Below are 13,190 nucleotides of genomic sequence, written 5' to 3'. Positions count from 1 at the left end.
CAACATGTGTTTAATTTCAATAACCAAGTTTTAAAGAAATCTTGTTAAAGATTCAAGACCCTATCCCCTTTTCCCTTAGSCATCCAAATCAGATTTTTAGTTTAAAAAAAAACATTATAGGGCTCAACATCTCAGTTTTTCCACATAATATATATTAAGTAGGAGAAACAATGTCAGAACTTCTTTCTTCCCCACTACAGAACTTTAAAGTTACCTTTCAGAAGCAAGTGTATTCTCATGGTTTGCACATCTTCCGTGAGTTAATATAGAAGTACCCAGTTTGCAAGCAAAGCCATCACATACTTTATCATTTATATTTTCACTCCCCTATTTTATCCTGCAAAATTAGCAGCCATCCTGCAGTCCCTTCAACAAATTATCAAATCTTGGGAGGGTTGAAAATTCTCAAAATAAGAATTTTGATTGCCTTTTCCAAGAAAAGGAGAGTAAATCCAACATCGTAGACAATTTTTAAAGAATTACCTTCCAACATCGTAGACAATTTTTAAAGAATTACCTTAATGAAAACTGGGTGGGGAGGAGGGTGGAAGAACAAAAAAAAAAAAACACAACACAAACCATTAAAACTTTTTCTCTCCAAATACTAAGATACTTACCTTCGATATTTTCAAATGGCAATCAGTTCCACTCAAAAGTACAGATACACTAACACTCTGCAGAATCAGTCTCTTCGTAAATAAAATTACAAAGTACTATTAGAAGTGTTAAGTTTTTGCTTACAGCTCAACCAATTGTGGGAAACCCATGGTTAAGATGATCACTAAATTCACACAAGCAAAACACATCTTCAGAAAACAGTATTACTATAGCAAACRTACTATACTCGATTTGGCAGATAACACACATATAGTTGATTTCAAATATACTTCTTGTATATTTTCAAAGCAACAAGGAAGAGAAACTGATTTCTAAAGACTTAATGGTACTGAAGCATGTAAGACCTTACAGGCAAGTGTAACATCTGAAATGAACATAGAAGGCCAGAAGTTTAAAAACTCATTAAAAAAAATCAGTCCATTAGCTCATCATCTGCATCCCAGAAATGGGAAATACTGCAACAGGAAATGGGAGGATTTTTTTTCTGGAAACTTGGAAGCTACAACAAAACTACAACATAAGTGACTTTCATATGAAAAGGCTATTGAAAGCAGGACAGTAAGAGCTTTGGGCTCTTCTGGTTGATAATCAGATTGTGGCTTGATTTTATTTTTGTTACTGTTGTACAGTTTAGAGAAAGGCAAAATTAATCATTTAGAAATTTCTAAATAATAATGGTTCAATGTTATCAGTATTTTGCCCACAATCAGTGCTAGGGTAGGTACATCATGATCAAACTGAACATTTTTAAAATGTAAAACAAAAGGGGCTGAATTTTTGTAACAAAAATTTAAAGTTTCAATTCAATACAGGAAGTTTAAGCCTTTAAAACAAAGATTCTCCAATCTTGTAAGTAAACATCAGCATATAATCATGGCAAAAGCAAAAGACTTCCCCCTACCTTTTAAGTTGGAAGCTAATAGAACCTACTGGCAAGACATCTGGAAGTACTAAACCAACTTCTGAAAATTTTAGTATTCTCTACAGCTGCAAGGCAGATATTTTCTTCATTATAAATTATTTGATTAGTCAGTTTCTGAACTTCAAATAAGCTAGTCATTAAGCTGATTTAAAAACAAACTTTTGTGCCTTTTCAAGGCTTATCTCTTAACTATATGGATAGCATTTACAGGTTCTAAGATCGTGAAGGATCTCATAACCCAAATCAGGAGGTTCAATTTGGTAACCACAGGTAATACTTCCTTTACTTAATTTAACTTTTAACTAAAAATAACAAAAGCATGTTTTGCATTTATCTATCTAAAGTTGAACTTGTATGGAAGCTGTAATCCCATCAATTTTTTTCAGTGTTCTTTTAGGACTACACTAAGGTGACAGATACAGAAAGATAAAAATATTTTAATTTTGCTTTTGAACTGGGGAAATTAAAGAAATATCTGAAATAAAATTCCCTTAAAGGAAAAAGAAGTTAAAAGTCTATCCTAGCCATGGGCACAGAGCAACTAGATTCTCCATACAGGAACTTACTAGCATCATTTCCAAACATCCAAACTGTAGTTACCCCAACTCTGCAAACCCAGAACAGTGACTACCCTTAGGAAAAGCAAACAGTATTTTATTTCTACCCACCCTACCACCCCCCRCCAGCAACACAGAATGAAAACCATTGGCTTTTGATTCTGTTCCTAATTTGGTCTCAGACTTCCTGCACAAACACACAACTCAGCAGGTTCAAAATTGCAGAATGGAGGCCAACAGATAACCACACTTAAAGGGGAGCAGAGATTTGATGTTTATACAGCAATTTGAGATCTAAGAATGCAGATCTGTATCCTTTCAATCAATATAGCATACAACTCTATAAAACTATGTTTTTTTTAAAAAAAAAAAATCACACACTCCAGAACTGATGACTGTTTTCTCTAAAAATAATCCCACTTCATTAAAATACCTTATGTAGGTCTCTTCTCTTGTTTTCTATTGCTGAAAGACCACACAAAGGCAAGATACCTTGAATGCTTGCTCCTGCAGTGTATCCTCCTGAATCTAAAATCTCATTTAAAATCTATCATTGCCATAGCTACCAGATTGCCGTTTTTATGTAAGGTTTAACTAAGTATTAAAGCTATTTAGCTTTTCAGTTCTAAAAATGGTACACCTTCATTAATTTTGATCACACATGTTTTCTGCATCTATCGGCAGTATGTTCCAAGCAAAATCTAAGCATCAAGTTTTTCTTATTTAGAGATGAAAATAGTAATAACAAACTTGAAATAAGTAGCTTCTCAATTAAAGTTTCTTTAAATTATGTATTTGACTTCCAGACTTCATGTGTTTTAGTGCAAGAAAAAGAAGTCTGAGACAATTTCTTATTCAAATACTAAGAATTTTTAAAATCTTAAAAAAAAAAGCAATCAATAATATGTTTGTGGTTAGATGGTAAAAATCATGGAAGAAGTCATTAATATCCATTCTCTATTTAAATGCCAACTTGGGTGAAATCTTTCTGTTGACACTTTTTCCAACTATGAGTAAAAAGCTACAAGAGATGCTTATTGGCATTATTTGAATTACTAGATTTGAATAACTTCTCACTTTTAAGAAGTTGCCAGAATTCTTTCTAGAAATGCTGCTCAAGTTTTGGAAGATTTGGGGAGGTTCAAAGGACTGTAAAGAAATTAATGATATACTTGTCTTGCAAATAGGATTAGGAAAAAAAAAAGATTTCATAATTTTTGTCAAACAAATTGGTCCAGGCAGTTAGTGAGCAAAATAGTGACGTAACTAATAGAGAACTATGTGAAGACTGGGGGGAAGTCAACAAGAAAAATAGCATTTTGGAAACAATTTGATAATTCTTTGGCAACACATTTAATTCCAGTCAAAGTAATTTAATGATAGTTTTCTTTTTAAAAAGTTAGCTCTATAAAAATTCAGTACAACAGCATACAAAATACTAAAATCTATAAATGTAAAAAGAATTATTTATCTAGAATAGATTTGCTGTACAATATAATTAAAATGTTACCATTTTGGTAGAAAGAAAAAATAAGAAAACAGTATTTTCAGATGCAAAAGTGATAGCAAGAATAGGAATGGTAGATCAGGATCTGAACTCACTTTCCATATAAGAACGTTGTTTTTCCTCTTTGAAAGTGTATTTTATTAAGCATCTATTTATTGTAATCTATTTTAAAAAAATAATTTAAAATTTTAGAAGCAAATTCATACCAAATTAAAAAAAAAACCTTAAAAAGGGGGGCTATACACAACTATAGACTTTTCTGCAAATACAAAAGTTTTCTTTTCTTGGTTTATTTCTATCCTTAGTATAACACTTCCTAAACTAATTACCGTGGGGGGGGGGAAAGATGGTTTAAGGATTTATTTTTATTGATAGACTAGCACAGAAGGACGAAGTTGAAGAGATAACATGTACCAATTTGAAAATCCAACAGAACATGACTTCTGAAACCTGCTAAGTTAATTGATTAAAYATAGCTATTACTTTCCTCATTTAAAGGTATTTCAATAAAACTATATTCTGAAATTCTCAGATATCTAAACTATGTAAAATATCCTATTTTGCATATTTGTACCAAAATCATGACTGACACTGATCTGTAAATCACCATCTAAAAGTCTTTTTTAAATCTAAAGTTGTAGAATAGAAAAAAAACCACACATACTAAATTATATAATTACTCAGACAAAAAGTCACATATAGTATTTGGATTTTGTTGTTGCCATTGTTGCTAACTAGGAGAACAACAGGAGAGTACCAAAAGTAAAGTCAAAGCTTCATGCAACTGTCAACCAACATGAAACTAAAAAGTAAACACAAAGTAAAGTACAAAACATAGCATTTTCTTTCCTACTGATAAGGAAAAAAAAAAACATACTAAAGACTGATTATCTAGTAAGTTTAGCACAACTGATCAACACATTAAAGCTACACATAAATTCAAGCATTCGGGAACTAAGAACATGCATTCACTCTTCACGTGATTCTAAAGGCAACTGTGTTCATAGCAGTTAGCCAACTGAACACAAGAACATACCAAAAATATGGCAAATATAGAATACATCAAAAATTGTACGAAATTTTAGGAGGAGAGAAAGGATTTTAAAGCTACCACAACTCCCTAAAATGCTGCCTATTCAGTTGATTGCAAACTTGTTGGCCAAGGACAGGACATTCAGGAAAAAGTACAATGAAAATGAGATTAAAAAAAATACTTCCTACAATGACAGTGAACTAACTTAATCTAACCAGTTTACTGAAGATTAAATTAGGATGGATGAGAATCTCAGGGAGGGGAGGAAGAAAAAAAAAATTAGTAACTTAAGAGGTTATCAAGGCCATTCCTCTTGGTAGTATCATTTTAACTTTAATTCCTAACAGATGTCTGTCAGATCTGTTCTTAAACTCAGGAGTGAATATTCCATACTCTAGGCACTGTATTCCACTGTACCAGTATGCTTCTATTTTCTTTGCAGCTTTCATATTTAAAAAGATCAGTAATCTCATTTCTACAAGGAAAAAAGAAAAAGAAAAAACACACCTTTTGACTGTTACTCTTAAWCTGTATTTTTTAGCTCTCTCTCCCACCTCCAAATATTTCTAATTGCTTTCCTCTGGAGTCTCTTTAAAGTAGCTCACAGCTTTCCTGAAGTCCAGTGCCCCAAAATGACTGTATTCCAGGTAAGACATAATTGATACCACCAGAAGCAAGCAGATTATTTCACACAATTTACATACAATATTTTTACATGACATTTACTTTTTGGCAAGATTATGACACTGACTCATACTCTGTTTATTTTTCAGAACTTTTTTTTCCAGAACTGCCCTCTAGGGGAGGAGGAAATAGGATGCAGCACGTTCTGTTTTCAATAACAGCGAACTGTTAATGTGGCACATACCATGCCATGAAACTCTAGCACGTGTGCTGACTGCTGATGGCTCCCCAGCTTAGCCTGCTGGCTGTATCCAGCCCCAGACAGCTTGGATTATGCAGCACCTGATGCCAAGTTCTGGATGCCATGCCACGGGAATCCTGGTTTATCAACTAAATCATCCAACTCATTCCTCCACAGTATTTGGACTATAGCAAATCCCGGACAGCAACGCGTTCAAGGAAATGGAATGTCTGAAAGAGTCACAGGTGCTTAACAGCCTTGTTTTAACTGCCAGGTAGCTTCTGCTCTTTTCCCTGAAGTCATTCTTACCTGACAGTGCCCAGCAGAGAGCACAGCCAGTGCCGTGCACCTGCATGCTCACAGTACAGAGGAGGCTTCTGGAGCACCCTCACTCTTCCARCAAAGTATCACAAACACCTAAAGTTTGATCAGCTACAGCCCTTCACTGGATTTGGCCTGCAGTGCCCAGCTGCTTTTTCACTGACTAGGAAAAAAAGCAATACTGGATGTTGTTCAATTTCACTGTCTGGGGCATAAAGAAATCCCATGGCTCCTGAATAAATAGAGATCTTAAGCTTTAAAAAGGATGTTAATATTGTGTGTAACTAGTTATTTGAACAGATCTTCCAAGGATGAAGTAAATACTCTATCTCTTTGAGGTTTTAAATCAACAGTCTTACRAAAATACATACTAACTTACCTTTTACTGAATTAGATAAAGGAATGATCAAGTAATGTTCTAACCAGTAGTTCAGACTAAGCATAATTGAACAGCTCATTCTGGATGTCATCTCCCATAACACTGTCACTGTCTCCCATAACATCCCCCTAGGCAAGCTCAGGAAGTGTGGGTTAGATGAGTGGACAGTGAGGTGGATTGAGAACTGGCTGCAAGGCAGAGCCCAGAGGGTCGTCATCAGTGGCRTGGAGTCTAGTTGGAGGCCTGTGGCTAGYRGCRTCCCCCGGGGCTCAGTGCTGGGTCCCATCCTGTTCAACTTGTTCACCAATGACCTGGATGAGGGGACAGAGTGCCTCCTCAGCAAGCTTGCTGATGATCCCAAGCTGGGAGGAGTGGCTGATACARCTGAGGGCTGTGCTGCCATTCAGAGAGACCTGGACAGGCTGGAGAGCTGGGCAGAGAAGAACCTCCTGAGGTTCAACAAGGGCAAGCGCAGGGTCCTGCACCTAGGGAGGAATAACCCYAGGCACCAGTACAAGCTGGGGGCTGACCTTGTGGAGAGCAGCTCTGCAGAGAAAGACCTGGGAGTGCTGGTGGATGACAAGTTGACCATGAGCCAGCAATGTGCYCTTGTGGCCAAGAARGCCAAYRRTMTCCYGGGGTGYATTRGGAAGASTGTTGCCAGCAGGTSGAGGGAGGTGATCCTGCCCCTCTRCTCAGCCCTGGKGAGGCCTCATCTCGAGTMCTGTGTCCAGTTCTGGGCTCCCCAGTACAAGAGAGACATGGAGCTACTGCAGAGAGTCCAGCGTAGGGCTACRARGATGATCAGAGGGCTGGAGCACCTGCCCTATGAGGAACGGCTGYGAGAGCTGGGCCTCTTCAGCCTGGGGAAGAGAAGACTGAGGGGGGATCTTATCAATGTGTACAAGTACCTGAAGGGAGGGTGTCAAGGGGACAGGGACAAACTCTTTTCAGTTGTCCCATGTGACAGGACAAGAGGCAATGGGCAGAAATTGAAGCACAGGAAGTTCTGCCTGAATGTGAGGGGGAATTTCTTCCCTGTGAGAGTGACAGAGCACTGGCACAGGTTGCCCAGAGAGGTTGTGGAGTCTCCTTCCCTGGAGATCTTCAAGGCCCGCCTGGATGCAACCCTGTCTAACATGCTCTAGGTGACCCTGCTGAGCAGGGAGGTTGGACTAGATGATCTCCAGAGGTCCCTTCCAACCTTGTGGATTCTGTGATAATCTGGTTATAGGTATTCACACTCAAGTCCTGAATCAACAAGAAATCCCCGTAATTAGAACAAAGTACTGTGATAAAGGTAACTACAGAACAGGAAATACTTCAGAAGAATTATCTGTTAAAGATTCTGTGAATTACTTACTAGATAACCAGAACAATCAGAAAAAAAACATTCTATCCTTTTCCACCAAGAAATACCAGCTTTATCACTTCTCACATGTGCTCATGTATGTCAGAATTAATTCTTCCACCCCCAGGGTTTTGTGCAATGTCTCAGACAGGCAGGAAGTGTACACATGGTTTCATCTCTGTTTAGAACTGAACTTATTTATCGTAATGCTAATTTTAAAAATACACTATACACAAGTTTGCTCAGCAGCAGCTTTGCTCAGCAACAATCTGTTCACTGCTTTAGTTTTAAAAGCTGAACTGTTGCAGTCAGTCTCCACTTCCTCTCATCATAGATGTGCAAAAATTATCCAGGCCAAAAGTAGCTGTATTTTCCTCATATTCATAGCTCTGAAATCCTGCAATCTTGTGGCTATTACAGCTGTGATTTTTAGCCTTAAAGGCATCCTATTATAAAGGCTTAAACTTCATAATGCATTTTTCTTAGTACTTACAAAAAAAAGTAACATAGCTTATACTTAATACAGTATCTTATTAGACTTACGAAATGGTAATATACATTTATATTTAATCTGTTAAAATGAACCCACTGGATAACAGGGGGCGGGGGAAAGAATGGGGGCTATTAAAAAAAAAAATCTGATTTCAAGCGAGACGTGATTAACACACACTACTGTGTTTGCAACCTAAAATATACAACTACCTATATAAGAACCAAAATATGCATTGCCTTGTGTAGAACTGTATGAGATGAAAAAACAAATAGCAAGTAAAGCACCACAGTAGTCCTGAATATTATACAACTGATACGAAACTTTTAGAAGTGTAATATAAATGTTTTAAGCCCTAATAATAATAATTAAAAAAACAAACAGAAGGCTTGCTTTTCCAGAAATCTGTGCATCAAAACTGTTCTGAATGAAAGTCATATTTATTTTCATGTTGTTCCCAGTAAACTTTCAACATTCATCATGAGACAGTTCTGATCATTATGAAGAGTTAGAAAAATAGCCTAGAAATAAGGGTTAGATCAAGTTAGTCCTGCAATAATAAAGCCAAGAATGCTAGGGTAAGTATTTTAAGATCTCTGCCTACCTGCCCGTGGAAGATACATATACATACACATACATACATATATATATAAATGTGTGTGTGTGTGTGTGTGTGTGTGTGTGTGTATAAATAAAGCAGGCATCAAAATTAAATAAGATAGCTTTAAACAAGCAAAGCAGGCAACAGACACTGCCAATAATAGTTCTCACTTCTTTATGACTGATGTAAGACTCATTTTGAGAGGTTACAAGAGCACCACCAAGAGTTAAAGAGATAATACGTCTTTTCATATTCTTTCATGAGTTTAAAAACAAGGGTTACAGGAGTAATAAGATGTAGGGGTCTCCTACAAGGGTAGAAGGGTAAATGTGTAAAGCAACAGCTAGAAGAGGGAAAAAAATGACATTTACCACATTATTTTTGTTAATAACTAGATAACCAAGCTAACTACCTCTTCTTCAAATGATTCCTAAACTGGGTTTCAGTCCTGAGTGCAAGGCAGAGACTTCAGCATCTAACAAACAGCGCTCAGTCCATCATCTCAACTAAATCCCTRAAGTGGCTTTAAACTGGCTGAAAGCACTCCAGTATTAGAGTACATGCAAGGTCAAATGCAAGTTTGTATTCAAAGTCTAATCTACTTGGATAGCACTCAAAAACAGTTTAAGTTTTATATCCATTCAACACTATTTGCAAACAAAGTAGGTAATAGCTTTTCCAATGCAATACTCTTCAGATAGAAAAATATTGATCCAGCTAAGTATTCTGTGGGAATACATTGATTGTTGATTTTGATAGGAAATCAAAGCACCATTATCACTKTATTGGAGAACCAAACAAAATACTTTTTTTWAAAAAAAAAATCCGTTTTGCAAAATAAGGGGTCCAAGATAAGACTTTTCATCTAAAGTTGAGAATGAATTTCAAAATTCCCCACAAAATTTGATTTACAAGTGGGATCAAGTCCTTTAAAAAAAGCAGTATGTGGTCCCACATTCCAGACTAATTAGTGACTGGACTACAGAGAACTGGTACCAAGAAGATGACCAAAGTTGGGACAATCTTGAAAAGGCATTCAAGGAGCAGAAATATACAGCAGGACTGTAGAGCTCTCCAGAGCCATACAAGTGAGCAAAGAAAATTCCTCAGAACAAGTCATTGCTTTGCAGAGAAGGATGAACCTTAACTCCATTGAGTTTAACAGCAATGGCAGACACTAAAGTGTACTGGATTCAGAAAGCAAGACTTTCAAATTACATCCATAAAGGCAGAGTGTTCAGAATATGAAAAGACATGTTCTTTTAATAGTCTTCTGGATCTTGTGTGGATCTAACCTGGGAATCCCATTAGCACTGTTTGACACACCACATGTACGCAGAGACATAGGGGTTGCAGGGATATGGCTATGCAGACACCCTCCCTCCCATTCACAGGGCAGGGCCACATGTCTGGCACTGCTATAATAAAAGTTAACTAAGAGAAAGGAAGACTAAATACCACTACAGATATAATTTCAGTCAACTGCACCTCCTGCATCCAGTCTCTTCTGCAAGGTTCAGACTTGGTGGAGACACCCTGGACATTTCAGACAACATTAAATCAAAAGCACAAAGATACATTGCTTACACAAAGTAACCATTCTCTCCAACAATCTGCTTTTTGCTTCCTTTTTTCCTGCTTTTCCAAATAGGTGAATCTCATCTCAGATGAAGTATAAGGCTCAGATTAACCAAGATCTTCAGCCACACTACACACTGCAGTATCTGATACTGCACTTGAACACTCAAATCAATCTCTCCTTTGCTTTCCAGTGACTCGCTCTGCAGAACAGCCCTCAGATTTCTTCACTGGCTTCAGCAGATTTAGCATACACAAACCAGGAGTCTTTCTTCCTTTCTGTCACAGTGCCAGCAATAAGTTTTGAGACTCTCAATTTACAAACCAGCCAAACTCAAGCATTTTTTTTATTTGTTTTTGGTTTTACAACACCTCTGAATTCAACTAGACATATGCTATAATATTAAATGAAACTTTTCCTTAGGTTTCAATGCAATTGAATTCTTTTTTTGGAACTCTTGGGCAAATTTTCACTCCTGGTCTAAACTAGCCTTTTATTCCTAGTCAGTGACCTGCGATTCTTTTAGTCTCCAGAGAGTTAAAAAAAAAAAAAAAAAAAAAAAAAAAAAAAAAAAAAAAAAAAAAAAAGAAAAGTCATATACTAAAAAGCAGATCTAATCTGGATAAAACAATTAATACACTAAGACCTCAAAACACTGGCTTAGAAATAGTTAGTCTTTATATTTGGCTTTCCTGGAATTCCCTATGCCACCATTACATGCTTGAAGCAACTAATATACCAGAATAAGAAGCTGGAATGATAAATCAAAGATAAATTAGTCAGACAGAACTTTTGTAAAGAACTGCCAATAATGGTTGGTTGTGTGTGTATATATAACACACACATAAACACACACACAAAAATCATTATGATCGCTTACGGTGATTAAAAAAAAAAACAGTGCAACTATTAGAAAGTGGAGATTCTTTACTGCTCTCTTTACAAGCTCAAGATAGTCCTCTTTCTCCCTTATTCCAAAATGAACACTTCACCATCGTTTCCCAAAATATTTTTATATTCCATGGACACCCAGGAACCGTGCTCTGTCACATACAGGATGTTAGAGACTGCACAAGTAACAAAGTGTCTATCTCTTCTTCCCCCAGTTCTAGCTGGAGGGAGAAAAACATTCACATCACTAGACAATTGCATGCCTATAGCATATTCCTGCTGTCCAAACTCACACTGCTGTAGTTATTTCTATTTCAGGTTCAGTACATTGTTACAAGACACTTTTGGTTTCACAAATGCTCTTCAGTAGAAAGGCTTCCACAAATCTCAGAGTGATGCAATGTAYGCTACAGAAATTTTCCTTCACTATTTCAACTAATGATTCCAAATTTTTGGCATAATACATTTTAAATGTATTTTTCTGTCCTCTTCAATGTCTTCTTCAGATTTTCACTTGCTAAGTGTAAAATACTCATTTCTTTTCTCCCGAAGCTTCCTACAAAGAGGGCTATTTCTCTAATAAACTCTCTCTTCATWAAAAAAACAAAAMAAAAAAAAAAAAAAACTAACACACAATACCATATACTATACATAGAGAACTAACTATACATAGAGAACATCAGTAGTAATGTATACATCTTAGTGCAGCATCTTTTTATGTCATAAGTATGGTCTACCACCCGTCAGCAATTGCCTGTGAGCATGACTGCAGTATCAAATTAACATCTYTATCTGTAAGGTAAGATATTATCTTTCAAATGGTCAGTTACTTCCAGGGGAAGAGGGGAGGGGGGAAAAAAGGTATCTACTATTTTTTAAACAAAGAAAAATAGTGGTGTAGTTTGGGGGGAGGGAGGGCATGATTATGTAAGGACAGTTGTGTTAGAACAAAGTATTTTCAACCTTTGCAGTGTATGGACATCCCAAGAAATTCTAGCAGAGGTATAGGCCCCCTGGATAATGAACAGACCTAGCAATGACAGGCTTGCTTTGCTTAGCTACGTTTCCGAAGACCTACTTAGAAGCAGGCTACAGAACCTAAAGCACCTGCAGGCCACAGGCTGAAAAGCACTGCATTAAGATGCCCAGAAGATCGCCTTTGGAGACAGACTAAAGCAGAGTCAGAGAAGTAAAATACTAGCACGACTATACACATATCAGGAAGTCCACCTGCATTATACAGAAGCATCCCAGCAGCAGTGAAACAGATTCAAATTAATTTTAGTCTGCTGCTACTAGAGAAAGCTCCCAAACAAGAGCAGAGAGTTGGTCAGTTAACAGCACACCTATATACCCCACATAACCAATATTTTGATGCTATAAGAGAGGAGGAAAAAAGGAAAATTCTGTTAAGTCTACTGGTGTTKTGTATCAGAATGTCCACAATCATGTGAAATACAGATGCCTTAACTAAACTGGACACTAGGAGGTAGCCTAGCTAGGGCAGCACCAAAATTAGTACAGAAAGTAATTCACTTATAAAAGTAAATTAACCTATGCTGAGCTTTGCACTCTAACACCTAGGCTACTTCCATATTGGCACAACATTCACTGTAAACACACCAAGAATGGAAGCAAGTAAGTGAATTTAAAGAAGTAATCTCAGTTTCCTGCCTCTTTCCCCAGTTACTGTAGCACAAAGCAACCTGTACCTCAGATAAACTTCTTGCTATGCTACTATGGGTAAGCCTGATTTTAAAAGCTTTGCTTTGGGAACATACTGTATTGAACTACTGTAGTCTTCTGACAGCAAGAATCTAGACACTTATTTTGTGCAGCATACTCTTCTTTCTAAAGGGCAGTTCTTCGAACTGTTAAGTAAGTCTTAACCCAATCATTTTTCTTATAGGGCTGGGAAAGACAAATCTCCCCATGGCATGCTGGAGAAAATAAGAGAAGAGGGAGAGAGGAGGGGAAAAAAAAGAATAGTTTCCAATAGTTAAATTTCTCCAGAAGAATTGAGTTTATTTCAAGCTTCACATCCTGTGTGACTTTCATGAAAGAATCAAGAAAATC

General features: G+C 36.8%; 2 protein-coding genes across 3 annotated transcripts in view; one reads left to right on the top strand and one right to left on the bottom strand.

The window, feature by feature from the left end:
• The window catches only part of ARID4B (AT-rich interaction domain 4B), a 95,807-nt gene that overhangs the window by 70,055 nt on the left and 12,562 nt on the right, over nt 1-13,190 (bottom strand). The window lies entirely within an intron of this gene.
• LOC146589854 (uncharacterized) lies at nt 4,401-9,712 on the top strand. Its single transcript, XM_085315568.1, has 3 exons — nt 4,401-4,413; nt 6,476-7,103; nt 9,607-9,712. Exons 1-3 carry the CDS (start codon nt 4,401-4,403, stop codon nt 9,710-9,712), a joined length of 747 nt encoding a protein of 248 aa, XP_085171694.1.

This window comes from Rhea americana, unplaced genomic scaffold (genome assembly GCF_003343005.1).
Source record: "Rhea americana isolate MKP2758 unplaced genomic scaffold, rheAme1 scaffold_43, whole genome shotgun sequence".
In the NCBI taxonomy this organism is placed as follows: Eukaryota; Metazoa; Chordata; class Aves; order Rheiformes; family Rheidae; genus Rhea; species Rhea americana.
This window is presented reverse-complemented; position numbering and strand designations above follow the sequence as displayed.